Source organism: Cyprinodon variegatus, unplaced genomic scaffold (genome assembly GCF_000732505.1).
Source record: "Cyprinodon variegatus isolate N-32 unplaced genomic scaffold, C_variegatus-1.0 Scaffold79, whole genome shotgun sequence".
NCBI lineage: Eukaryota > Metazoa > Chordata > Actinopteri > Cyprinodontiformes > Cyprinodontidae > Cyprinodon > Cyprinodon variegatus.
In genome coordinates, this window is record NW_015150532.1 from 597,919 (window position 1) to 622,975 (window position 25,057).

General features: G+C 38.8%; 1 protein-coding gene across 1 annotated transcript in view; it reads right to left on the reverse strand.

Annotated features, from left to right (window-relative positions):
- LOC107083615 (disabled homolog 1-like) overlaps positions 1 to 25,057 on the reverse strand; it is an 80,697-nt gene that overhangs the window by 45,938 nt on the left and 9,702 nt on the right. The window contains exon 2 of the mRNA XM_015372979.1: positions 8,681 to 9,294. Coding sequence (XP_015228465.1) covers positions 8,681 to 8,750 — 70 coding nt within the window. The 5' untranslated portion in view covers positions 8,751 to 9,294. The remainder of the gene's footprint in view (positions 1 to 8,680; positions 9,295 to 25,057) is intronic.

Genomic DNA, 25,057 nt, shown 5'->3' on the forward strand with positions numbered 1-25,057 from the left:
GCCCCGTCCATTTTTATCAGTCAAGGCAACAAAGGTAGTGTGAGATTAAGTAATATTATCATGAAGCCAATGCTGCGATATTTGGTTGGCAGTGGCGTACATGCACACAAAAACAATTCAGCTTAGCTTATCTGGTGACCAATTGTGAAACTACTGTAGATGTTCAAATGAACAGTAAGATGATTTCAGAGATGATTTCACTGTCCTTTTGTTTCAGGTCTTACAATTGAAATGAAAAGCCAGTAAAAAAACGCTGAGGCAATCGTGCTAACCCACATGCAACAGTTATAAGAACCAGAAGGAAATCCTAACCTTCAACTTCTTATTATTAGCTGCAGCATCCTTCAAATGTCAGTCAGAGAGATCACGTGAACTCCGTATCTCCCTCAGTTATGGAGACTGCAGCAGTTCAGACTTAATAAAAGCAACACAAATAAGTTACTAAGTCTGACTTAGACAGATTGTCTTCATAAATCTTTGAATAAAAAGCACCAGGGAGGTAATTTAGACATACAGTAACACCAACACGTTCAGTTGTCAATGAGCTGATGGAGAGCAGAGCAGGTGTGAAAGAGGTTCAACAGTATGACAAATGACTTTTGAATTAATCTGCTCTTTTCTCTCTCCGTAGTCTCTGCAAACAGAGATGCATGTAGCTTTGCAAAGTCTGAAAGAAGCTGACAGGAGGAGTGATCAAAGCAAACTTTGAAACTGCAGGGATGGCAAAAACATGGATGGGCTGTTCTTATAGCAGGTCAGTTTTTAAAAGTCCCTGACGGTCTTTAACTTTGTCCTGGCATTCTGCTGCTATGCCTTAAAGGGATAGTTCATGATTAATGAAATGTAGTGTTCGCCTGTAATGACTTAATAAACTCCAACATAAAAAAATGGAACCGTGGTTTATGTTATAAATCTTTTAACATCTGTTACATTTTTTTGTTAGTATGATATTTAAACAGTAGCTACTTACTACTTTTAGAAAACATGGCGGTTTGGAGGCAGTGCATCACTACTAACCTTCCTATGTGAAACATACTGAGAGCGGAACATCAGTGTTTTCTGATCAGACTAACCACCTAATACAGAAGAAGTCTTATTTGAAAAAAAAAAGGCTATTATAATAGTTTAGGGCATGATGGTCTTTCTACCCTTTGGTTGGTCAATTCCAATTTTTTTTTTTTTTTTTTGTTCCATTACAGTGAAAGCCAAAAAAACATTTTATAAATTGAAATCAAATTAAAAATGAATAAATAAATGCACTTTAAAAATAAATAAATAAATGGAAATTAAAAAGCAAAATATTTTAATACATCTTTTTTTTTCTTATATTTAATATTTTCCAAATTATTTTATTTGTTTTTTATTTTTTATTTTTTGCTTGATTTTTTTTTTAGCTTTTTTAAAAAAGATTTTTGTTTTTAAAGTAGATTTTTCTGTGTGAGTTTTACAAAATTGCATTCTTTTAAGAATCTTTTTAAGAACTTATTCTCTTCACCCTAAGCACAACATAGACTACTACTCTTGACCAATGGAAATGTTGTTGCTACTATACAGCAACTCTTTTATACTCACTCCAGAAAAAACAAACCTGCCCAGAAGAAATGAGAATTTGACCTTTAAAACACATTTTGAACACAATGTAATTCGTAAAAAACCCATCTGAAAAAGATAAATAAAAAAATGTAATTCGAAAATATAAAATCTGTAAAGAAAGAGAATACAATTTGAAAAAGAAAGAAAAAAATACCCAAATAAATAATAAGATATGCAAAAAAAATCAGAAAAAAGTAACACTGATGTAGACATTTTTTTAAAAGATTTTAATTTTGATAAAATTTCCATTAAAACTTCTTTTTTTTTTAGATATTGATTTAAAATGCTCTTTTTTTTTTTCCAGATCTTTCATTTACAAATAGTTTTCCTTGCTTGCAACAACACTGAAGCCAAATTCACTCCACAGGTTAGAAGGTTACAAATCGCTGAGATCTTCTACACCACTTTGTGGATAGACCATACATCTCTTTGTACCTACACCAGCAGTCGCTTTGAACAACATTTTATATATAAGACTCACCAAACCAGCAAAAAATGTCTATTAGCAGGAGGTTGCTGGATTGATCACTAGTAGTAATTTATAAACAGACTGAATGGTGCTTTTCTAATCATACTGGCTGCTGATAGTTTATATTCATATTATATTCATAGACCAAAATGCAAATCAATGGAAGTCATCCCAATGTGTAACAGTGGCTCATGTGTCATACTTCCAGAGAGTTAATTGGCCCAAACTAGATTTAGAAACCCAACTATAAATTTGGCAGCAAAAAAGAAACAGTTTAATTAAGGTATATAAGTGGGACTTAAGCATTACATTATTGTTTTGCCTTGTCTATGCTCTGAACATAAGATGAAATAGATGCTGAGCAATAAAAAAGGTTATATTTCATGTTTTATTTAAATCTAAAATGCATTCTTTTTTCTGTTGGATAATTACATGTTCTGTTCTAAGGGAACATTATAGAGAATACCAAGCTGGATCTATATTAAAAGAAAGACATAAGAGACTTATTAACTTTATATAACACAAGAACTTATGATCCCTTTTTAAAAGAATCACACTTTAAAAGTGATGTAATTTCCCTTAAAAGCTGAGAAGTAGAACACCGTTAAGGTGGATAACCCCAATTTGAAAAAAAGAATGTAAAAGATGTTTTTTGTCTAAATGCTGCTTCAATGCTTGGTGCTCCTATTATCTCCATCTTCCCCTGGCTTGTCCTTTCTGAAACGTTTCTGGTGCACAGATGACAGTAGGAGAGCAACAGTTGCTATGGAGATAGAGTAAAGTCACACATGAAAGGAAGTTCTGTAGATGTTCAGATTGGAGATTTAGCTTTACAGAGCAGACATTGCTGCTGTACATCCCTGCAAGTGAGCGTGTCCACCACAGCATTAATGTTCTCTGCTCGTCTCCTACCTATTAGAATTGCATGAGACATAAAGAGAGGGAGAGAAAGCAGCACATGATGCATTAGAGGAACAAGCTGGAATCTATATTTAGCCATTAGCTGGAAACTCCATGAACAACAAAGCTAACATTAAATCCATCAGATATCAGGACAGGGTAATTACTCATTACTGAGAAGCTACTCTGTTCTAACCTTCTTTCAGGACACGGCCTCAGGGATGGCTTAGCCTTAAAGTTAACAATATGGTTAGATGTGCTTGTTAAATTTTTTTTTTCTTGGTGGATTTCACCGTTATCCTTTGAGTTGGATAGAAGCTGCTGTCATCAACCTGAATTATCTGACATTTACACATCACTCTATCTTATGTTTTTAATAATCTCTTACCAATAAGGACAGTGGTACACTTGGTAATGAAATATCACCATATCTGGTAATGAGGGAACTTAAAAGGGCTACAAACTTGGAGAAATGTGTTGGGATCCCTGGTCAAAATAGAAAGACAGGTAGTATAACCTCAGACAAAAAATAATTCAACCTAACAGAGACCTTCATTCTGTGGATAGGAGTACTGGGGTAAAGTAATAACTGGTGAAAATTTAAATCAAAGTATTTTGGCTTTGATTCAAGTTTTTAGGAACATTTAATTTGTTATCCATGACTTCCCATCTCACCGGGGTATAAATATGATATCAAATTGAGGATAGGTTCTTTTCCATTGATCAATTTCTCTGTGTGACCCAACCTTCTGATATTTGAAAATGGAAAACTAATCACTGACATACCCAAAAGAGATTTACAAAAAGCCTTGAAAAAGAAAGAGCCACAATAGTTGCAATCTCAGTGAACTTGTTAAAAGCTGTTATTTCTTAATATTTCTTATACCCTCATTGTGCCACTGTTACTGCAAACCAAAATTACTTTATTTTAGGCTTTTCACAGATATATAAAAATGTGTACACTGCTGAGAAAGAGGTTAAGTAAACCAATTTCCTTTATATTTGCATGTTTGGTCAAAAAAAATTCTCGATGTTTTACAGTAGCCTGGAACTATCCATCAACTCCCATTTAAGCATCTGAAGGGATGTAGGGCCCTTTGATTTCTGCAAGCCAAATAAAATGTGGACAGAATCACAGAACTTAGCAAATAAAATTAAATCTATTACAAAAGGCCAAATCTCACAAGATTTGGCCTTTTGAGGGAGATGCAGCGGTCTCTGAGGTATTTTGTCCAACACCAATTTCTTTATCTGCTGTTAGATGATTACAAAGGTTGGGCTCAGGTCAACTGTGAAACAGAAACATTTAAATCCTTCCAAAAATGAAGGGCATAACTAGACTTTTCGGGGAGCAACTTTTCACCAAGTTTTGTCAGTAAATGATCATCTGAACTCCTAGGAATACATGTAATGAAGCTAACTAGCATGAGAGAGATGCTTGCAAACCCTTCAGCGTACAACTACATCAGCACAAGCAAGGCGTGAGTTTATTTTGGACGTTAATTGTCTTTTTGTGCTTTAGAAAATACAGGAAAAACATTAATTTAAATACCAAAACGAAAGAAATTGATAGATTTTACTTTTCTTTTTGATACATTTTTATGTTCAACGTTCAAAACACTTTTACAAAAAGGCTCCTTTTTAGTGTGAGATTATATATTTTACACACAATTATATATTTGTTTTTAATAAAAAGGACAGGAAAATATGTTTAAATACCTTGCAAAAGCATGTAATGTTCTGCTGAACAACAGCAATTTGCTTTATTACGGAAAGTGAAACGATTTTGAATTTTGTGGCTATTCATTTGTTTAATCTGTTTTATCCACTTATGTAGATGAATAGAAAATGGTTTAAATAAATCAGTTGGAATTGAGAAGAAAAATGAATATGGGAAAAAATTAAATAGATTTAATAGGATTCTGGATATTGATGCAAAGAAAAAACAGCCTAATAAAGCAAAGCCATTATATGCACAGGTTGAACACTGGACACTTGCTGTATGTGAACAATACCTTGTTTCATTCTGTCGGAAAGCAGATGTTTATCAATTCTACCTTCAATCTTTTCTTAATTAGAGCGGAGCAACAGTACCAAGCAATAACACACCCAATCCTTTTCCAGCCTGACAACTCTCCACATGAAGAACTGCTGCCCAGTAATCTGCCATTTGCAGTAAGAGCTGTGTGCACAGACAAACCTGCAGACAAAAAGCTGCAGACAAAAAAGACATTACTACCTTGTCATGACCTTCCAACAGTTTTCAACCATTGCACAATTTTCTTCTGTCGGTGGTCTACATATAGGCAGGAATTCCTTGCAGTGCACTTTATATTTTTTTCATATCTTCTAAGATTGCTGTATTTATTTGAATAGACTTGCTGTGAGAGTTGTCGTGAGGACAGAAAAGTCAGAAAGCATTAAGGAACACATTTATTTCAAGTCGGTTTTCACTTTGTCCTTGATGCATTTAGACAAGAGCAAAACACACCAAAACAACATCATTGATCTCCGCAATTATATCATACCACTCTGGTCTGCTGCTTCCTGCCAAACTAAAGATGAAACTGTGCTACATATGGAGAGCAATGGAAAATACTTAATACTTAATAAAGCACCCCTCTTCAGCTTCCCTCTGCTTTTGCTTCTTTTATCACATTTCAGACAAAGCAAAGAGTAAAACCCGATATAAAGCAATTATTAAATGACAATTTCATTGATTAATCTGCTAGATGGTTGTTTCACCCTCAACAAAAATTGCCATTAAGCTTTTGTGATAAATGCCAACATATCTGCCAAATCTGAATCCATTCTTTATTCATTTTGAGTCATCAGAGGTCATTACTTTCACATTTTTTTGGTAAACAGCAAAATTAGTTAGTCCACCAACCACTAAAAAGCAAATGCACTAAAATTAATCTCAATTAATAATAGTTAACTTAATTAGATTGACCCAACTTAATTAATTCACCATGGTTTAACAGTGGACTAGATAAATAACTCAGTTTACATTTTATTTCACAAGGAAAGATCCTTTTACATAAGATCCCGTTGGTTTAGTAGGTTCATTTCCATTTGGTTGATAATCTAAAAAACAAACAAACAGCAAAATCAGAATTTATTTTGAGCATGCCACGAGACAAAAACTGGATCGTAAAAGGTGCTACAATCAGCATGCAGCCATCCTGCATATCAATCTGCACATATTTATTTTGCATGCAGACACAGAGACCCAATTCCTGTTCATATGGATGTAAATAGCATCTTCACTGGTTGTAACGATGGCGCCTGGAGCACGTGATTAACATGTTAAAGCCAAAGGCTTATACTTTATGCCCCCCCCTCATGAGTAGTCTGGCAGCGCCGTCACTGCAGCTTAGCTCGCTCCCCCCACCTCTCTACTTAACTCAAATCGATGGGCCCTCCTCTAGCCGAGCCATTTATCAGAGCAATCCGACAGAACTACTGAAACAGCCACTGAGGACCTGGCCTCACGACCTTGTTACAGCAAACTCACAGTAGCCTAACGTACTGAGCTAGCTGAAGTGGCCTTGTTCATGGATGGAGGGATGAGGGAAACACTACTGATGAAGAAGTGGAAGGCAAACAATAAAGCTCCCGCTGTTTTAGTCAACCTCAAAGAGAATCCCACTCTCTGTACCTCTCTGTTTCTTCCAGTTCAAAGCCAATCCTATTTTAGTTCAATCTTTCAGTGTGCAGAGGATGCCTCTTCCAATCAGATCACTTATGTTGTTCACCGCGCCGACATGGTGTGAATTACCCTGTCCGTGACACCTGAATCAGGGCGCCACTGAGCCCTGGGGCTACATGGGATAGCTGTAACTACTTCTGGATCCCTGAGATGAGACACGAAAGCTCTCAGCAGACCTGAATGAGTGACGCTTTTTCCTGCATGTTGTCGGATGTTATTTAGCTCCAACCCTAACAAGGTGCACAATGTTCAGTGCCTGTCAGACCTACAGAAAGAGTCAGTTTATTACCTTACTGTTTTTTTTTTCCTGCACATTTTATGTCATCTTAATCTAAAGTCTCCCATGGGGCAGACATTTTTTTACATTCACAGTCCAGCTGTTTAACAGTTAAAGACTTGCTCACGGGGGAAAAGGGAAAGCCTTCACATCTTTCCAAATAATAAACATCCATAGACATCTATAAATAAATCCACAAGTTTCTACTTGTGGAGAGGATTCCTGCCCTCAGTGACTTTATCCCTCATTCTGAGGGAACCCAAAGCCACAATGCTCCAAAAACAGAGTATTTTATCAAATGTCTGAAATGTTAATTTGGCCACTTAAGTAGAAGAATGATTTGTTAATCATTTTGTGTTAGTGTCAGCTGTTGATATCAACAACAGGTGTTTTAAAGAAGCCCCAGAGGGTCCTCACTTACACTGGAAATAGTAAATCACACTTCAAAATGTTTAGGTACATTGTGTTCACTGATTAGAAACACACCACAACATTTTGATTTTAATCATCTGATTCAGGTCATTTCCCTGGTATATTTTAAACCTGACCAATTAAATATTTATTATAATGTACTATAATGTACTGTTAAAACGAGGAAGTTATGTCCCCTAAAAAAGCCGTTGCGCCTCGGGGGCTTTCTCACGGTCCTTTTCCTGGGAGCAAGTTATTTACTACTCTTAACTCAAACTGGGTAAAACCATATAAAAAGGACTATAAAACAGGAGTAAAAAATAACAGAGTTTAATCCAGATCAGGTCGTTACAGGAAAGAGAAAATGCTTGGAGCTTGCACAGCTGTGGGCTCAAAAATCACGTCCGCGAGCGTCCGGCAAAGATTGAGCCCCGAACAAGGTCATCACCTGCTTCTTATACCTCATGAGTCTATGTGTTGCATCATGCTGATGTTTAGCTGTCCGTATCAGAAACTGACACGCCATCCATGTCTTGAACTTCATGCAGCTTGCTTCTATGCTTCAGGGTTAAAGATAGCTCTCCTCTATCAGACCGGCTCCAAGATGTGCCCATATCCTGTGTATTTTTAAAGACACAAAGGCTGTCCTGATTAGATGACCTCCGTACACACTGTGACATCCACAATGTGAAGGAAGGCCTTCTACTCTGTCTAATCTGGCTAACAGAATAACAATGCACATGATGTATAAATAATAAACCTAACAGTACTAATGTACTACAATTAAAATCTACTTTCTTGCCTGCTCACCTCAGCAGCTCCAAAATAACCACACCTCCGTCCATTTCATTAGAAAAATGTAAATGTCATAATTTTATTTGTATTAACTTACAGGCATTTGGACTGCTAGGAATGTTCTGTTGTTTCTAACTTCAAACAGAAAAGGAAAAGTCCAGGTCTATCCAGTCGTGTTGGGTTGCAGGTGAGTGATCATCACCCGCATTAAAACTGCACAAGGAACTGTCATGCTTTATCATGTGTAAACTTCTGAACCCTCCTGACTATTTCTGACCCCTCCTGATTTTTCTTTTAAGTCAAACGAAAAAAGAAAACAGACATCCTGGCAGAGTTGACCACAGACATACAGGGAGTGTCATTCTCCTCTTTTGCAGTAAAGTAACTTGGTTGTTGGTTTATTTCTAGGACAATAACAGGTTATCATCATTAACCGGAACACATTTATCCAACCAATGTTTCATCATCAGTAAAACACTGTCAGGGAGATTCAATGATTCTGTTAGAACAAAATGAAGCATACCTTTGATCCTCCTGGACTCCTTTCGCTGGCTGGTTTTGACACCCGACTGGACCTCGGCCTCTGCTGACATCCTCCACCGCTGAGTCCCTTCTCCTGCTCACAGCAGATCCACCATGAGTTAGCAGCCCACTAGCGATTCCTCCGAGCTCCCAGTGTTCGATTCTCCCTTTCAGCTCCTGTGTTTCTCACAGCAGCTCCTTGATACTGAAAACCTCAGTCAAATCCATGGTGACATGTCTGCTACTCCTCAATAAATGAAGATCCAGCATCAATAAATACGTTCTGTCACTACTGGTCCATGGTGTTTGAGTAATACAAGGCAAAACATGAAGCGCTGATTGAATTAAGAGCTAAGCGATCCCCTGGAGGGCCGGTTCAGATCTGATTTGACATCCTCTGGAGTGTACCTGAGCTTCCTCAGTGAAGGTCAAGTATCACATGGTCTGTAGTGTTGCCTTTTATGAAGGTTCACCTATTGCTCAGGAGCAATCCCCCTGGGGGAGACTTGCAACATTGATTGAATCAAATATTGTTCTTCAGAGTAGGTCAGAAGGGGATATTATTCTTCGGTGGGGCACTTCAGTTCCAGATTGGTGCATCTGTAGCTCTCAGCACTGAAATACAAGGAGACAGAGATAAGAAATGTTAAGCCGGGGGTCGTTAAAAATGAAAATGACACATGCCTCTTGTTCCCCAATTACAGTATTAATATATGAAATGGAGGGCAGCAATTTAACAAATCAACAAAGATGTTATTATCGCTTCTGGATCATCAATCCTTAATGAGGATGGAGTTAATGCTCGCTGCTCAGCGGCCACCCACGAAGAAGACCTCTGGTGAAATATCTAACACTCTGACTTTATGTACTCCTCAAGAGTAAATACAGAACAGTAAACCATGACCGGCGCTTCTGTGCAGGCAAAGAAAATATTCTGAGGATGGACCGTTAATGGTTCCAACAGCAGGAGAGGAGGGGAAGCAGCAGAGAGAGCAACGAATCACGGGCTGTTTGAAAGCAAACTGTGGCGGGACTCCTGGCACAGTGGTCTATGAAGTGGAAAGCCCCACATTGTTTGTTAACGCCCTTGAATCGTTTGCAGCTAACACTGAGGGATGGGGGGGTGGCATGCCAAGCTGGCACCATGGCTGCTGCAGCTTCTGTTGGCAAAGTGAGGAGCTATTGTTGGGGAAAAAGGACTGAAAAGAAAGCACATTGTCCTGTCTGACATTGTGTGACACTGTTAGTGTGTTAAAAGAGACAACACAAGCTGGCACGTCATCTTAAAAAGGATTCTTATGATTACAAGTTTATCAAAAGTCTCTAGTTAGTTTCTGTAAGTATTTGTTTGGGTTATGAAACCAGCCAGTGCAGAAACTAGCAACTGATGAAACGAAAAAACAGAGAGCACCATTTTAGGTATTTTATTCAACCAATAGCAAAACTGTTATAAGTCCACTCTTCCAATATCAATCTGGTCCTAAAGTGTGGATGCTATCAATTGTATCAAATTATTTCTGATGTTTTATGGGGCATATTTTCTGTAAAACATGTGAAAAAAAGTTTTACTCAAAAAATATGTCAAAAAGCTCATGTTACCCAGTAATAGAAGTGGACAAAGTACCCAAAAATTGTAGGAACTACTTAAATGTTTTTTTTTTTTACTTAAAGTAAGAAGTAATCATCCAAAAAATGACTTAACTGAAAAAAAATGAGTATTTTCTAAAAAGGTTACTGAAGTACTAAGTGTCAGATCTTAACATTTGATTTAATTTTTTTCAAATGATAGAGACTATAAGATCAAGTTCTGGTGTTTTAAAGGTTAAAATTCATAAAAATACCAATAAATTGTAAAAGAAGAAATGTACACAGAAAAAACACAAATTTGAAATATAGTTTTTTGACTAATAAAACCAATCTTTACAGTGAGAACTGTATAACTGTACAGATCACAATCTCTTCACTTCTAGAAGCGGGCTTTCCTCTGTAGAGAGGAGTGAAGACACATTTCTATTGGTCTACATGGAACATTTTTTGGTGCTTAAAGTGAAGAGAATGTGATCTGTAAAACAACATTTTAAGATAATTAAATTCTTAAACTCAGTAAAAGAATTAAAATATAAAATCTTAAAAAAAAAAGTTTGATAAATAAAACATTAGGCCATTTTTTAAATTTTAAATAAAATATATACAAGAAAGTAGTTACGATACTCTGAAAAACATTTTTTTGATTAAGTTTGTCAAATTTCATTTCTAGATAAAATTTATTTTTACTTTTTTAATTTCCATTAGAAAAAATGCTTGTTGTTTGCAGCAATATTGGAACAAGATTCGATCACAATCTGCTGGACAGTTTCCAGCCCAAACACAACCAAAAACTGTAACAAAAAAGTCCAAATCTCAACCCATCTTGAACCTTCTCTTAAATCCTTGAAGTACTGTAATAGAACACCTGATAAAGAACAAGGCACCCTTCTTCTTTTAAATCACAAAGATACACTTGTTTTTTTTTTCATAAGAACGTTTATAATAAACGTTGATTAACTGGGACAGTGGCAACCCATGATTTTAGCTGTGGATCAACCTTCCAATGCTTTCTGTACATGTTGATGTTAACTTTTCTCACATCGACATGATGCTGTCCCTAATAGCAAGTTAAAATCTAACAGCGAAGGCCATCAGGAGTCAGTGTAGCTTAGATGAAGTCTCAACCTCCAGTGGAACTTGTGACTCACGATCATGACTATCACTAATAGACAATGTCATGTTTGACATTGTCCATTGTCCATCATGTTTGACATAATAATCCATTGAACATCGGTTCTTCTAGCCAAATAATGGTAATTGTGTTGATATTTTTTCCAATTATTGCTTTCTTAAAACCATCCAAATTCTTTGAAAAGCAGCCCAAAGATATTTTTTCCAGCCCAACTTGGTGAAAAAAAGCCCCATTGGGGGGAGCCCAGCCCAATCTGGCATCACTGTTTATATCAGTTTGGCCAAGCAGAAGGAATATCGAGGACTGCAGAGTCAAAGTGTCAAAAACTGCTTAGATGAAAAGTTTAGGAGCTTGAACTAAAAGTTTTAATGTATTAAAGGTATAGAGGAAGATCTTTTATTTCCGGGTGGATGATCTATGTAAGTGGTAATCATATTGTCAATTATTCTGGTGATATATTAACATAAGGTGGTCCTACGTGCTCCTACCGTTAGCTATCTTTTTCTGTGCATGCACAATTTCAGGTGTATATGTGTAGTCAGCAACGGTTTCAGACAGTCATTAAAGCTCACCTTTCTCACAGCGGTTCTTTGAAAATGGCCGAGGGTAATAAGAGAAAAAGAGACTATGAAATATATGGGAAAAAAAAGGCCTCAGAAGAGGCAGATATATCCCAGAATGCTTTGCGCAGAGAGCTCTTCTCGCAAAGCATTATGGGATTTGCTGTCACAGCGGCCTGCTGTCGCCATAGGCTGTCATTACACATCAGTGGTGACTAATAAAAAAGATGGCACAGGAACTGTGCGGAGGAGGAGGAGTTACATGACCAACGGAGCAAAAAGCAGTGATTATTTGTCCAAAGTTAACTTAGTTTTTCTATAAAGTCCACAATTTATTCCCCACTGTATGTGGACACAGTGAGCTTGTATGAGCTATGAGAACAGCACATTTTTAACAGGGTGTGCATGAGGAAAAATGGGCTTGTGCACGCCCTTGCACGTGCATTTCTTTTTAAGTGAAGAGCAGGTCTTTTAAAAAAATCCTCCCCAATACCTTTAAAGTGTGTACATTCAGCTAACTATATGGTATGGACTTTACAAAAATGAAACGGGAGATGATTTTAGCAGTGGGATCCAAATTGGCAGTAAAGAAAAAGAGAGACAAGTCACAAACTTGTCTGGTTTGGTACACGTAGAGTAGTGGATATTTTTGACTAAATGGAAGAAGAGTTCTTTGACGATGTGAAGAAGGATAGGAAGTAGTGATTGTGGGACATATAAAGTGAGCTTCTTAACAGAGAAGGAATAAAGGAAACTCTGTTGCTTAGATATATTTCCTCGATCAACAGCTGGTTGTTACCATAAGACTGGATTCGTCAGACTTGTGTCAGAGTTTGTGTTTGCTCACGAGTCTGAGAGTCTGATAATGTCACCCAGGACCAGCGGCGAAGGAGAAATCTACCCGTGAGTATGTCTCAAACAGGGCAGTGGCGTGTCAGCAGTCGAAGAGGTATTCTTCATGTCGCAAAGAACCTTATCAGAATGCCATTTTCATTACCAATGAGAGAGATATACCTCATTGTATTAGAACATGGAGTGATTTAATGTGATGTATGGCTTCTTTTTAGAGCCAATGCTATCTAGGTCACCCAGACTCCCCAGTCTGCTCCGTGTTTTAACAGCTCCCACTGTCTCTCAGGATTTGGGTCAGAGTTAACGAGCATCACTCATTTTTCCAGCTTACTCTCAACTGTTAAGGGATGTCAAAAGCCCCAGCACCACCCCCTGACAAAAGCCGCCATTTATTTATTAATTTGCTCACTTTGGCACCTCGTCTGTGAAGCACAGAGGAAGCCCTCCTTGAGCAAAGTCGGTTTCGTTTCGACTCGCTATCCTCATTTCCTGCCGTCAGCCTGTTTTTCTTTTCATCTCTGTCTGCCTGAATGTCTGAGGTGATATTTGGAGTTGTTTGCCTTCTCCTTCACTTAGAGTTTCCTTCCTGCACACAGTTTACAGAACAAAAAACTGGCATTTTGCATCTTTAACCTGACGTACGGTGGCTCCATGTCTACCAGCACATCAATCAGTCTGAGCCAAGAGGAACTTTTAACAGTCTGCATTATTCGGTTAGGGGGCACTGGTGCATTAGGACAAGTTGCGTGCCATGATTATGTAATTAATGTATGCACCATTCAATCAGGAATTTTCTTGATGTGATGAGTTTGTTTGCAATTAAATAAAAACCAGGATTTCTATCTTTGATTTCTGTTGCTGAGAAACAAAAGCTTATAATTGATGACAATTATCTCTCTGTGGATCTCTCTGTGGATAGAGATACCTCATTAAGTGTGATCAGTTTTTCAATCATGTTTACTGCCTTGGTGATATAATGGGCAATCACTGAGCAGAAGTTGATTTTTTTCCCCTTTTCTTTCAAGAACGACCATTCTGGAGCTTCTTCTTTCAAGCTGTGGCATCGCAACACAGTGACATCTCCTCCTGGGGATGATTTTTAATAGACCTCACAATCAGCCTCATATTGTGAAACAAGCAAGCCTCGGTGCATCCTGCCACTGATGAGGAACAAAAGGTTGAACAGCCATCTATCACTGGATATGGCCAATTAAACCTCCATTCGCCTCGGCCCCAGCGGAAGGTGCAGCCTGTGAATCACATGATGTGTGTGGAGGAAAAAAAAAAGGAAGCCTTCACTCTCCCAAGGATTCCTTTCCTGTCCACACTAAGGCTGGCATGGCCTGGGGCTGCAGGAGCGTTTGCTCGACAGACCGGCTCTGGCACTTCATGCTGGTCATCTTTGTTACAAAATGCCTCCCAGCTTATGGACTGGGACAATTCTGTCACAACCTGGCCTGGCAGAGCCCATCTCCGGGCAAGCCAGCTGTTTCAGTTTGTGTCATCAATGGAGGCAATCAGCTGCAGCCGTAAATGCAAAAACCTTTTAATCTATGTAGCTGTGAAATAATTAATTTGAGCCCCTATATTCTACTCTACATCAGCTTTTATCAGCCTCATAATCAAGAATAAGTTCAAGTCACTTGGAAGCGGCCTTACAAGCGTCTAATTGCCATTAAATCCATGATAAGGTTAATGTGCTTTTGTTAAGCTAATTAGATTCCTGACTAGAGAGCGGCTGACTGGCATGAGACTCTTTGTGTTAACACTTCACTGTTTTAATGTTATAATGAAAGTCTACCCAGTTTTCTGCATGCATTTATAACCAGCTCTCATTTCTCTGATACCCCCAAATAAAATCCTGTGGAACCAAAAGCCTACAGAAGTCACATGAAAACCGATCTGAGTATAGATGCAGCTGTTCTGTGAAGACATCAGAGAACAACACTTAGACAGGACTGGGAAGACATTAAGAAGCACTATTAAGTTATAAAATCATAGCCCAATCTCTAAAAAGAGGGTGATTTCAAATCGACCAAGATATGGTCATATTATGGAGTGAGTTTTTATTGTATTGTCATTGCAAGCAAAAGACACATTTTGTAAATGGTGGCGCAGTGGTTAGCACTGTATAAAAGCCTTAGTCCTCGACCCGGGTTCGAATCTGACCTGTGACCTCTGTCCTTTGCCACATGTCTCTCCCCCTCGTTCATTACCGCTTTCCTGTCAGTCTACTGTCCGAAAAAACAGCCACTAATACTGTAAAAAGGTTTTTTTTTTTCAGTTATTTATTTTTACATATATTTTTCATTTTTCATCTGCTTTTACAGTTTTTAGGTTTTCAAATTAAATATTTTCCAAAAATGTTCTTTCATATATTTTCTTATATTTTCATTGTTTTGTTTTCACCAATTGCCTTATTTTGTAATAGCATTTTTCCAGATTACATTGTCTTTACCTCTAGGGGCGGGCTTTCCACTGATATGTGGAGCAATGAAGCATTTCTATTGGTCTGCATGGACGTTAGCAAAAATATTGGCCAACGTGCGGGTCAAGAGCAAGAGTTTATGTTTGGCTTAATGTGAAGAGAATGTGATCTGTGAGAATAAAAAAAAAGCAATTTAAACTGATAAACAAAAATTTGAAAAAAAAGAAAATATAAAACCCAAAAAAGTATTTGAATTTTTTTTTTTTCAAAAAATACATTTCAAATGTCTGAATTAAAAATATTAAACATGTTTAAAATAATCTTAAAAAAAATAAAAATATGAAAATTTTATTTGTAAAAAAGATCATTTGAAACACCAAAATCTGTGAAAACAGCAAAGTTACAAGTAAAATCTTTTTTTGATGAAAACGTTTTTCAAATACTGAATGTGTTTGTTTTATTTCCATTAATAAGATTATTTGCATTAATTTGTTTAATTAAGTAATACTGGAAATGTTACTCCAAAGTTATCCACCTAAACTGTCTGGAAAAAAAGGAGAAGGTATAAAGACCCACAGCTCAGATGGGAGAATTTGACAAAACAACAGTTGTGGCTAAAAAACACACAGTGCTACAGTGTAGCATGTGTTTCAATGGCTATAATACCATGGTGATGGTGATGAGGTCAGTCAGGGAAGCTGGTAGGAGATGATGGGAATAAGGTTCGAGGTGCTGCACTGGGGCACCCCATCTAGACGAATAGAAATCTGTAAAAATGCGGCCAATATACCAACGTAACTGTTTAGATGAAACTTCTATAATGATTTAGAATGGCCTAAATAAAGTCCAAGCATGAATTAAATAGAAAATCTGCTGGACAGTAAGGAAAATGTTAACAGCTTCTCTCTATGCATTTGAATTTATCTTATATAGGTATTAGCTAAATAAGGACAGAAAAAAAAAAATCCATATAACCAAAGATAGAGGTGCTATAGACCGATGCATAACACACTGTTATTTTCCTTTCACCCAACAGTAATGTGCCATTTTTGTGTAAATGGACTATATTTTGACAAAACATGGAAAAAGTTGAAGGTAAATGAAAACTAAATAAGGAATACTTGCATAGCAGTGAAATTCTCATATCAAAGCTTTTTAGTCCTTCTGTTTGATTTCTGCTCTGATGGAAAAGTTGAAATGCTGTGGACAAGGGAAAAGGAAACAAACTCTCTTCCCCCTTTCATTCCTATCTGATTTTCCATAGAGAACTGCTCAGGTTGGCCGTCCATGCCCCATTAGCTTTGCCTCATTCTAACAAGATGGAGGACCGCTGGCGGTGGAACAGCAAAGGGTCCAAACACGAAAGGTGGGCAAAAGAGTAAAGAAAAAAAAAAAGAACATTCAGTAAAATTCACTTCAGGCAACGGAAGCACTCTCATTTGCCGTCTGAGCTGAAAACAAGCCTCATTGCTTTAGGTTCACTGGGTGCAGCTGGGAAACTAAATAAGCTAAGCCACACAGTTGCTTTGCTAAGCTGATTTATGTCAGCAAAGGCCTGGGAGCTGCACACCCGATTAGGAGCGTCTTTAACATGGCAGGGCATGGAAAGCGCCAGGGCACACCCTCACTGCCCTCTGATGTGCTGCTGCAGGCACATTTAACCACATCAGCTGCAGGATAATCAGCAGCTATTCACACTGATCTAGGAACCAGGTTTTTCCTCAGCTACGAGGCAGAATTGAAGAGCTGCATCCCTTCAAATGTCTTCACAAACAAATTGTACAGCTTGTAGTGGAAGTTAGTATCCAGTAGGTAGCTGTGGTGCTATGACAGACATATTCAGGATAATCCAGTGTCATTAGCTCCCTATGGTAGGAGTAAACAATGGTACAGAAATGAGAGCGGGTGACTTGTCTAGTCACATCTACCCTGTGTAGGAGGTCTGAAGTACCAACTCCTGGACCTGAGAGGGGAACTTGACTTTCCTGAAGCCTTCATCTGATGATGCTCTGCAGCTTCTCTTAGGAGTCTTTAAGGCACTGCTGATTGGGTTTGTTGTTGGGCTGTGTCTGAACAACAGATGTACCAAAACATTCTACCCTAGTTATAGTGGCAACATGTTTTTACTCAAGTAAAAGTAAAAAGTATTTGGTAAAAAGACTACTTGGGTTATTGTTGGATACTAACATCTGATTTGATGTCTAGAAATAACAGACTTTATGTGCAAGCTCTGGTATTCTAAAGACTTAGAAAATACAAATACAGAACTTCCACTGATAATATCTACTCTTTACTGTACGTCTACCTGGTTTTAGAATTGTTTAAATTACCCAGAGGACAGAGTAGTCAGAGATTTTACTCAAGTACGATTAGCGATACTTTGGAAGAATATTACTCAAGTAAAAGTGAGAAGTATGGCACAGTAAAACTACTTCTAAAATAAAACTACTGACTCTGTTTATTTTTGAAATGTCATTCAAGAAAATGTAATGAGTAAATGCAACTAGTTACTGCCCACTACTGCTAAACAATATGTTAAAGAGTCTATTCACCACATTGGGACGATAGGAGGGTGAGCTGGGTGGGCTCCAGGGGCACTCTTCAGCCAAATCTTTTCCCTCTCTGCTGCTCTCTTTCTTGTCGTTTTGATTTGCTCTAAATGAATCAAACCCTAATGCTGCATCTTTCTACCATTTTCCTCTCCCTCCGCCTACAGTACCTTTGCTTTCATCTGCCCTATTTTCCTCTTTCTCCTTCTCTTCCAGCATAATGCTTGCTTGTGAAAAAAGATGGTTGAAGCGCGTTTTCTTTTGCTGCCATCCCACCTCTGCCTTCATTATTGAGTAACAAAGAGCTGTGATCACAAGGGTTCGGTCATTATTTTATGTGGAGAGTAATTAATGAGACAATTAGGGCTTTTTTCTTTTCTCTCTGAGTCCTTTGGAAACCAAATAAATAACCAAAAGGTGTCTTCTTTGACTGCATGGGAGTCATGGGCAAAATTGAGATACACTAACAGCTTCCTCATAAAAACTGATGATGAACAACTGTTTTCAACATATTGTTTTTGACTCCGTATGCCCTTCCCTTAAAAAAACACAAAACAAAGACTTTATGTTGTCAGGATAAAAGTTGGTCTGATCAAAACAAAGGAACATAAAAACATTACCTGAAGTCTGGAAAGCTGCAATAATGAAGCAGAGGGAAACACTAACATGGACCTTTTCTGTTTATCTATCTGTCATCACACTGCGATCCTGGAACACATCAAACACAGTGAGCTGAAGGACAGATTGCTTAAAAAGCAAATAGTCCGACACTCTGGATTTCAAAGCTTTTTCATTTTGCAAAGCTTCATTTCCTTATTTTGAATGAGCCTCGATGGGTTTGTGTTTTTATCGCTGGTTTAAAAAGTGGGACAGACAGCTCCAACAAATTTGCTACCTGTTTGACCTCCTTACAACACCTGGACATGCACCTGATGAGGTGGTGGATGGTCTCCTGAGGGATCTCCTCCCAGACCTGAACTAAAGCATCCACCAAATCCTGGACACCTGTGGTACAACGTAACATTGGTGGATGGACCGAGACATGATTCATATCTGGGGAACGGGTGGGCCACTCTATAGCTTCAATGCAGGAAATGCTGACACACTCCAACCACAGAAGGTCTAGTATTGTCCAACATTAGGAGGAACCCAGGGCCAACCGTACCAGTATAAGGGCTCACAAGGGGTCTGAGGATCTCATCTTGGTACCTAATGGCAGTCATGCTACCCCTGGTGGGTGCATAAAGCGTGTGTGGCCCTCTAAAATAAAAGCCATCCAACACCATTACTAAGCTACTGCTCAAACGTTTCATGCTGAAGGATGCTGCAGGCAGCAGGTCACTCTCCAAGGTGTCTCCAGACTCTGTTATGTCTGTCAAATGTAGTCAGTGTGAACCTGCTTTCGTTAGTGAAGAGCACAGGGTGCCAGTGGAAAATTTGCCAATCCTGGTGTTCTCTGGCAAATGCCATACATCTTGCATGGTGTTGGAATTTGAGCACAATCCCCATCTGTAGATGCAGGACCCTCATACCATCCTAATGAAGATGGTTTCTAACTGCTTGTGCAGACGCATGCACATTGTGGCCTGCTGGAGGTAATTTCTCCGGGTTCTGGCAATTCCCCCCCTGTTCCTCTTTGTCAAGGCGGAGGTTGCAGTCCTGCTGCTGAGTTGTTGCCCTCCTACAGTCGCCTCCACATCTCCTGGTGTAGGGGCCTGTCTCCTGGTTGCACCTCCAGCCCCTCGACGCTACGCTGATAGACACATAAAACCCTTCTTGCCAAAGCTTGCATTGATTTTACATCCTGAATGAGTTGAACTACCTGAGCCACTTGTGTGGGTTATAGAGTCCGTCTCATGCAACCACAAGAGTTAAAGCACCACCAACATAAAAAAAAACCCAAAACATCAACCAGAAAGCATAAGTATTGAGAAGTGGTTTGTGGTCCCCACCTGTAGAACCACTCCTTTATTAAGTGGGTCTTGTTAATTGCCAATAATTTCCACCTGTTATCTATTCCATTTTCACAACAACATGTGAAATTGATTGTCATTCAGTATTGTTTCCTAAGTGGATAGTTTGATTACAAAGAAGTTTAATTTAATTGAAATTATATTGTGTTGGTTACGTGTTCCCTTACTTTTTTGAGCAGTATATATCGCGATGATGTCAAAAAAATGCTTATGCTTATGCTTTTTTTTTAAATTTGATGATAAAAGAACCACAGACTATACTGGAAAGTCAATGAATCACTGCAATCAGATGGGCTAGAGGTTGAAAACTTTAAACCAATCTGACTGAATGATCTTAATGAATTGTCTCTGCAAAGTGCCCTGAGATGACATGCTTTGTGAACTGGTGCTATGTAAAAAACCTGAACTGACTTGTACAAAGTTTTGCAACAAAAAAAAGAAAAGAAAGAAGAATCTTGGCTTTCAAGCTGTAGTTGTTGTCATCATGACTCCTAACTGTTCATTTCATTCACCTGCCTAACTCTGGTTTCCAATTATCACTCATCTAATCCACCTGCTTCTGCTTCTTTATATACAGCTCAGTACCAGCTATCGGGTCCAGATTATTGATGTGAGATCATTGCTCATGCTTTAATTCATGTTCTTGTTCTTAGGGGCCAGTGGTGAGGGTGAGTTTTAGTGTTTCGTAGTGGTCCTGATTTCCTGATTATGTCCTGTCTCTTATCCATTGAGAGTGCCCTGTTCCTGTCTTGGCTCAGAGGAGAGAGTGGGTTTTTAGTGTACCAAAGTGTTCCTGATATCCTGCCCTGTTCTGCCTCTCAACCACTGAACTTGCTAGTTTCCATCTGAACGTTCTGCCTGAACTCTCTTTGGACTCCTGGAACCCTGGGCTAGCCTGTTCCTGTTCTCATCGGTATCCCTGACTGGGCTACGGACTCCACTAGCCTTCCTGTTCAAATTTGTTTCCCTATTCTGGCTCGGACTCCTGCTTGCCCTCTGGGACTGCAGCATCTGGGATAGCATGGGTGGTGCCCTCCGCATCTGGTTGGCAGCCCTTTGGCTGGATTCTACTGTTTGGAGACACCGTCTAAAGCTTTGGACAACGGAGCATTGATGAATCTACCATTCTGCCCATCTAGGCAAGGAGAGCACTAATCCGCAAAGCAGCCAAAGAGGCGGAACAGCAGATATCAACAGCTCAGGTAGGGGTATCTATTGAAAAGAAAACCATTAGCCATAGACGAAAATATCACCTTTGTTGAAAAGTGGCCAAAAGCAATGAGGTGAGATCCACTGTTGAAAGAATACAACATAATTTTGTACTAAAATCTGTGGCAGAAAGTTCTCTGCTGGGTTGAGGTCAAACAGACAGATTGAAGGCAAACTTATAAGCAAAATGCTAAATGTTGCGGCACTTAAAGCTATTAGTAGCTGTAGGGCGGGTTTAATAAAAACAAACATACAAAAAAAAAACTCTTACAAATACACCTATAACTGATTTTTATAATAATAAATACATCCAGAGTCTTATCCATGCAGTTTAGTAAAACTTGGATGTTTGTTTTATTTGCTGACTGTATAAATATTCAATAATGGGCCAGTAGGATCAGTTCCTGCCTATCATTAAACAGGTTTGTTGCTTCTTTTCAGTCCTCTAGAGAGTCAGAGCTGGAGAACTTTAATTAGTTCTGTTTTGTGGCTCTTTTTATCATGACTGGAAAACAACTTACAGTAAATTTTCCTTCAATATCCATAGAACAAACTGGAGAAAATGGGATTCAGAAAATCTCACTTTTTTTTTCTTTCTCCACAATCATTTTTTTATTCTCATATATTGAAGGCATCCAACCAGAACACCTGCCAAAAGATAACATGAGTAACATCTCTCAGAATGGAAACTTGTCTGACACACTTTGCTGTGGAGCTGTTTATCTGCTTCCATGACTCCATTGTTTTGTTTTTGTTTTCCTCTTTTCACAGCAGCTCAGAGGAACAAAAAGAAATAAAATAATGTACACGGGAGCCTTTGTTACCTCTACGTTCTGTCGCATTTTGAGTTGATTTGATTTTGTTTTTTCCCAGCTGCTATATAAGCGCCCTTATTCTTGCAAAGTGCTTTTCTCATACATTTTCTCCTGAGAGAAGCTCAGATGTTGCTCATTTTCTCTTGATGGGAACCATCATGTATTGTCAGAAAACAAGGAACTTTTTTAGGGTATGCTAATGGAGCGGACAAACACACAAACCCAAGCACACGGCAACCGTCTGGTCCCCTGGTGACAATCCAGTGTGTAGGCTTGTAATTAGTGACTGTCCCACCACACCTCAACTTCTCTCATTAATCTCACATGAGTGATTAGGCTGCTGCGACGAATAGAACCACGGGAGGTGTGAAACTGGGTGTGAAACTGTTGTCATCTCATATGTTATCGCACTCTGGGGATCGTTGCAGGGGGAGGGATCAAACCGCGGCGGGTACAGCCCATTGGCAGCTAATCATCCCTCTAATGATAAGTGATACATTTGCCTCCTTCTCATTACAATGGCGGCACAAGGTCAGGGTCTCACACAGACCGTGCCAGTGTCACCTCGCTGAGGAAGCTGCTCCCTGTGTTTTGACTTGTTTTGTGTAAACCCAGAGCAGAGGATGGATGAAAGCCCGAGTGGAGCCTTTTGAATATGACACTTGATGGCTGATTAAAGCGAAGCATCGGGGTAGTCTCCGACTGCGGCGCTCAGATGAGAAGTGATCTGAAGGGTCTCGTCAGAAGACGTCATGCTGACCGCTGCTGTGCCAGATGCTTGTTGTTCAGCACAGCGTCGCTTCAGAAATACAGAGGCTCTTCCCCTGCTGATGCTGCAGCGAGACACGATCCGTGTTAATTAGAAAGTGAGCGAAGAAACAAACCAGAACAGCTGCAAGACTTTTAGGCCTACTACATGCAATTAGGAGTGACAGACTGCAGCCTAGAGAGAGCTGAAGTGTCTTGAAAAATAGTCTTTGTATTTGCTCACATTCAGCTCAGTTAAAACTTCAAACTTTAGGGTACTTTTTTGAGAGTTTATGTGAAAGATCTAAACCCCCCAAAAAGACCAAAAAGTAAGGTTTTAAGGGCTGGTTGTACTTCCCCAGTAGTGTGTCGCAGTTAGCTTGTTGCAGATATTTTTGATTTATGCCCAATATTGAAAGTCTGTGCTATGTTATTCCATGCCACAATGCAAGAGGGACAATCATGGAACTAGCTGTGGGTCTAGATGTGGCCAAGGCAGAGAGGAAGACGGGATAAATTTGTGCCACAAAGGAGGAACATGAGGGCGAAAAAGAGCGGGGATCCAGGTTTGAAAAAGGGTCCCACCGTTCTTGCGCACCTCGCTCTAACAAAACAAGCCGGTAAGGTACCAAACAGGAAATATGCATAGTGTAGAGCGGATGTAGATTTCACCAATCAGATGCCTCCTGTCTGCGGCACTGTCTGTGGTCAGCTGCAATTCTGAGAGATGCAGTAGAGGGTCTGTGGCAGGTGTGGGGGCACGTTTGGTTTCTGAGTATAAATCAGCCTTTAGACTGCAGGACCCTTTCCTCTTCGTGTTTGGGCACTTCTCATGTCTTCTTTAACACAGTGTTTTTCAATCCTGGTCCTCAAGGCAACCTGCTCTGCATGTTTTGGATGTTTCTGAGGTTCAGCAAACCTGATTCAGATGATTGCAGTTCATCAAAGCCTGATAATCTGCTATCAATTGATAACCGGTGTGTGATAGCTGGGAAACATCTAAAACATGGAGGGCAGGGTGCCTTGAGGACCAGGATTGAAAAACACTGCTTTAACAGCTCTCTGTATATAACTTTTTAATCAAAGGCCAATTTGTGGGATGCATGAACAGCGGTTCTCCTTCCAACCACTCTTCTAATATAAAGCTGGATCACTGCAGCTCCTCCAAAGGTATCATGGGCCTCTAGGCTCCTTCTTTCCTGGATTCTCTCCTCACTAGATAGATTGAAGTGCATTTTATTGATCTTCATAGATTTACATGTTTTAATTTAATTTAGTATATTTGTTTTCAAAACATAAAGTGAAAGAAACTGAACTGATATGATGCCATGCCAGTAAAATTAGAAAACGTAGATATAGACAATATCTACATACATATATATCAATTAGGGATTTATCATGTAATCAAGTACCGAAATAAACAAAATAAATATATAAAGCTTTGTTATAATCCTAAACTGTAGACAGCTTAGCATTTACTAGTAATTTTCTAAAAGACTATAATAAGACAAAGGATTGTATAAGCTAAAAAAAAAATGTTTCTAAAGAAGAACTTGATGCACCTCACCCTTGTTTGAACTGTTTCACAACTTTATACGTGACTCTAGAGTGTCATTGTGATGTTATCTGATCAATAATGTTCTAAAAGCATTTGAGGTCTTTGCAGGATAGCATGAAACCTTTTTTTCCAGCTTCACCATCCAGTACTGCTTCAACTAGGTCGATGAAATCTGAAATCTCGATGAATTTCATCACATTTTGAGGCTTTATTTTAAATAAAAGATGGACTATAAATCTAACCAAATTCAGAATCATACATTTCCTTCCTGTTTGAATCTTAGAATGACCCCCCCTCCCTTTGAAGTTGCATGTTATTGATGAATAAAGTTGGCTTGTGAAAGCAGGCCCCTGGGGGCCCATCTTTTGGCAGCAGGAGTGGGAGAAATCTTATCCCCGGGGTATCTGAGCACAATAATCCACCCTTTCTGAGGGATTACTTTCCCTTCCATTTGATTTATGATCTGCATATGCAACGTGTCTTAAATAAATATTCAGCTCACAAGCAAATACTCCGGTGCTATTTCTACAAACCATGCGGCGGAAATAAATGTCTGAATGGATGCTTTATTTCTAGAAAAGAAAAAAATCTTTCCTATGATTTATTTATAAATTTGAAAAAAAAAAGATTTTTGAAAACAGATGAAAAATGTTGCATAAAAAAAAAAAAAAAACACTTTTTCAAAGAGATACAAACCCCGTCAGACTTGGGATACAGTAGCTACAAAAGCTGAACTGAATATCTCAGTTACCTCCAGGGTACTGAAGAAACACTGCAGTAGGGAGATGTGGCAGATACAATATTTAAATTGACTGTCAGCGGAAGAAAAACCCTGCTAAGCTCATATTTGATTACATATTTCATAAAATATAACCACAAATGGGTGCTCAAATGCTGGCAGCCTGCCTCAATGCTCTCATCTTGAGCCACATCTGCAGCTCCTGGCCTTCTGTAGAGGTTAGGCTTGC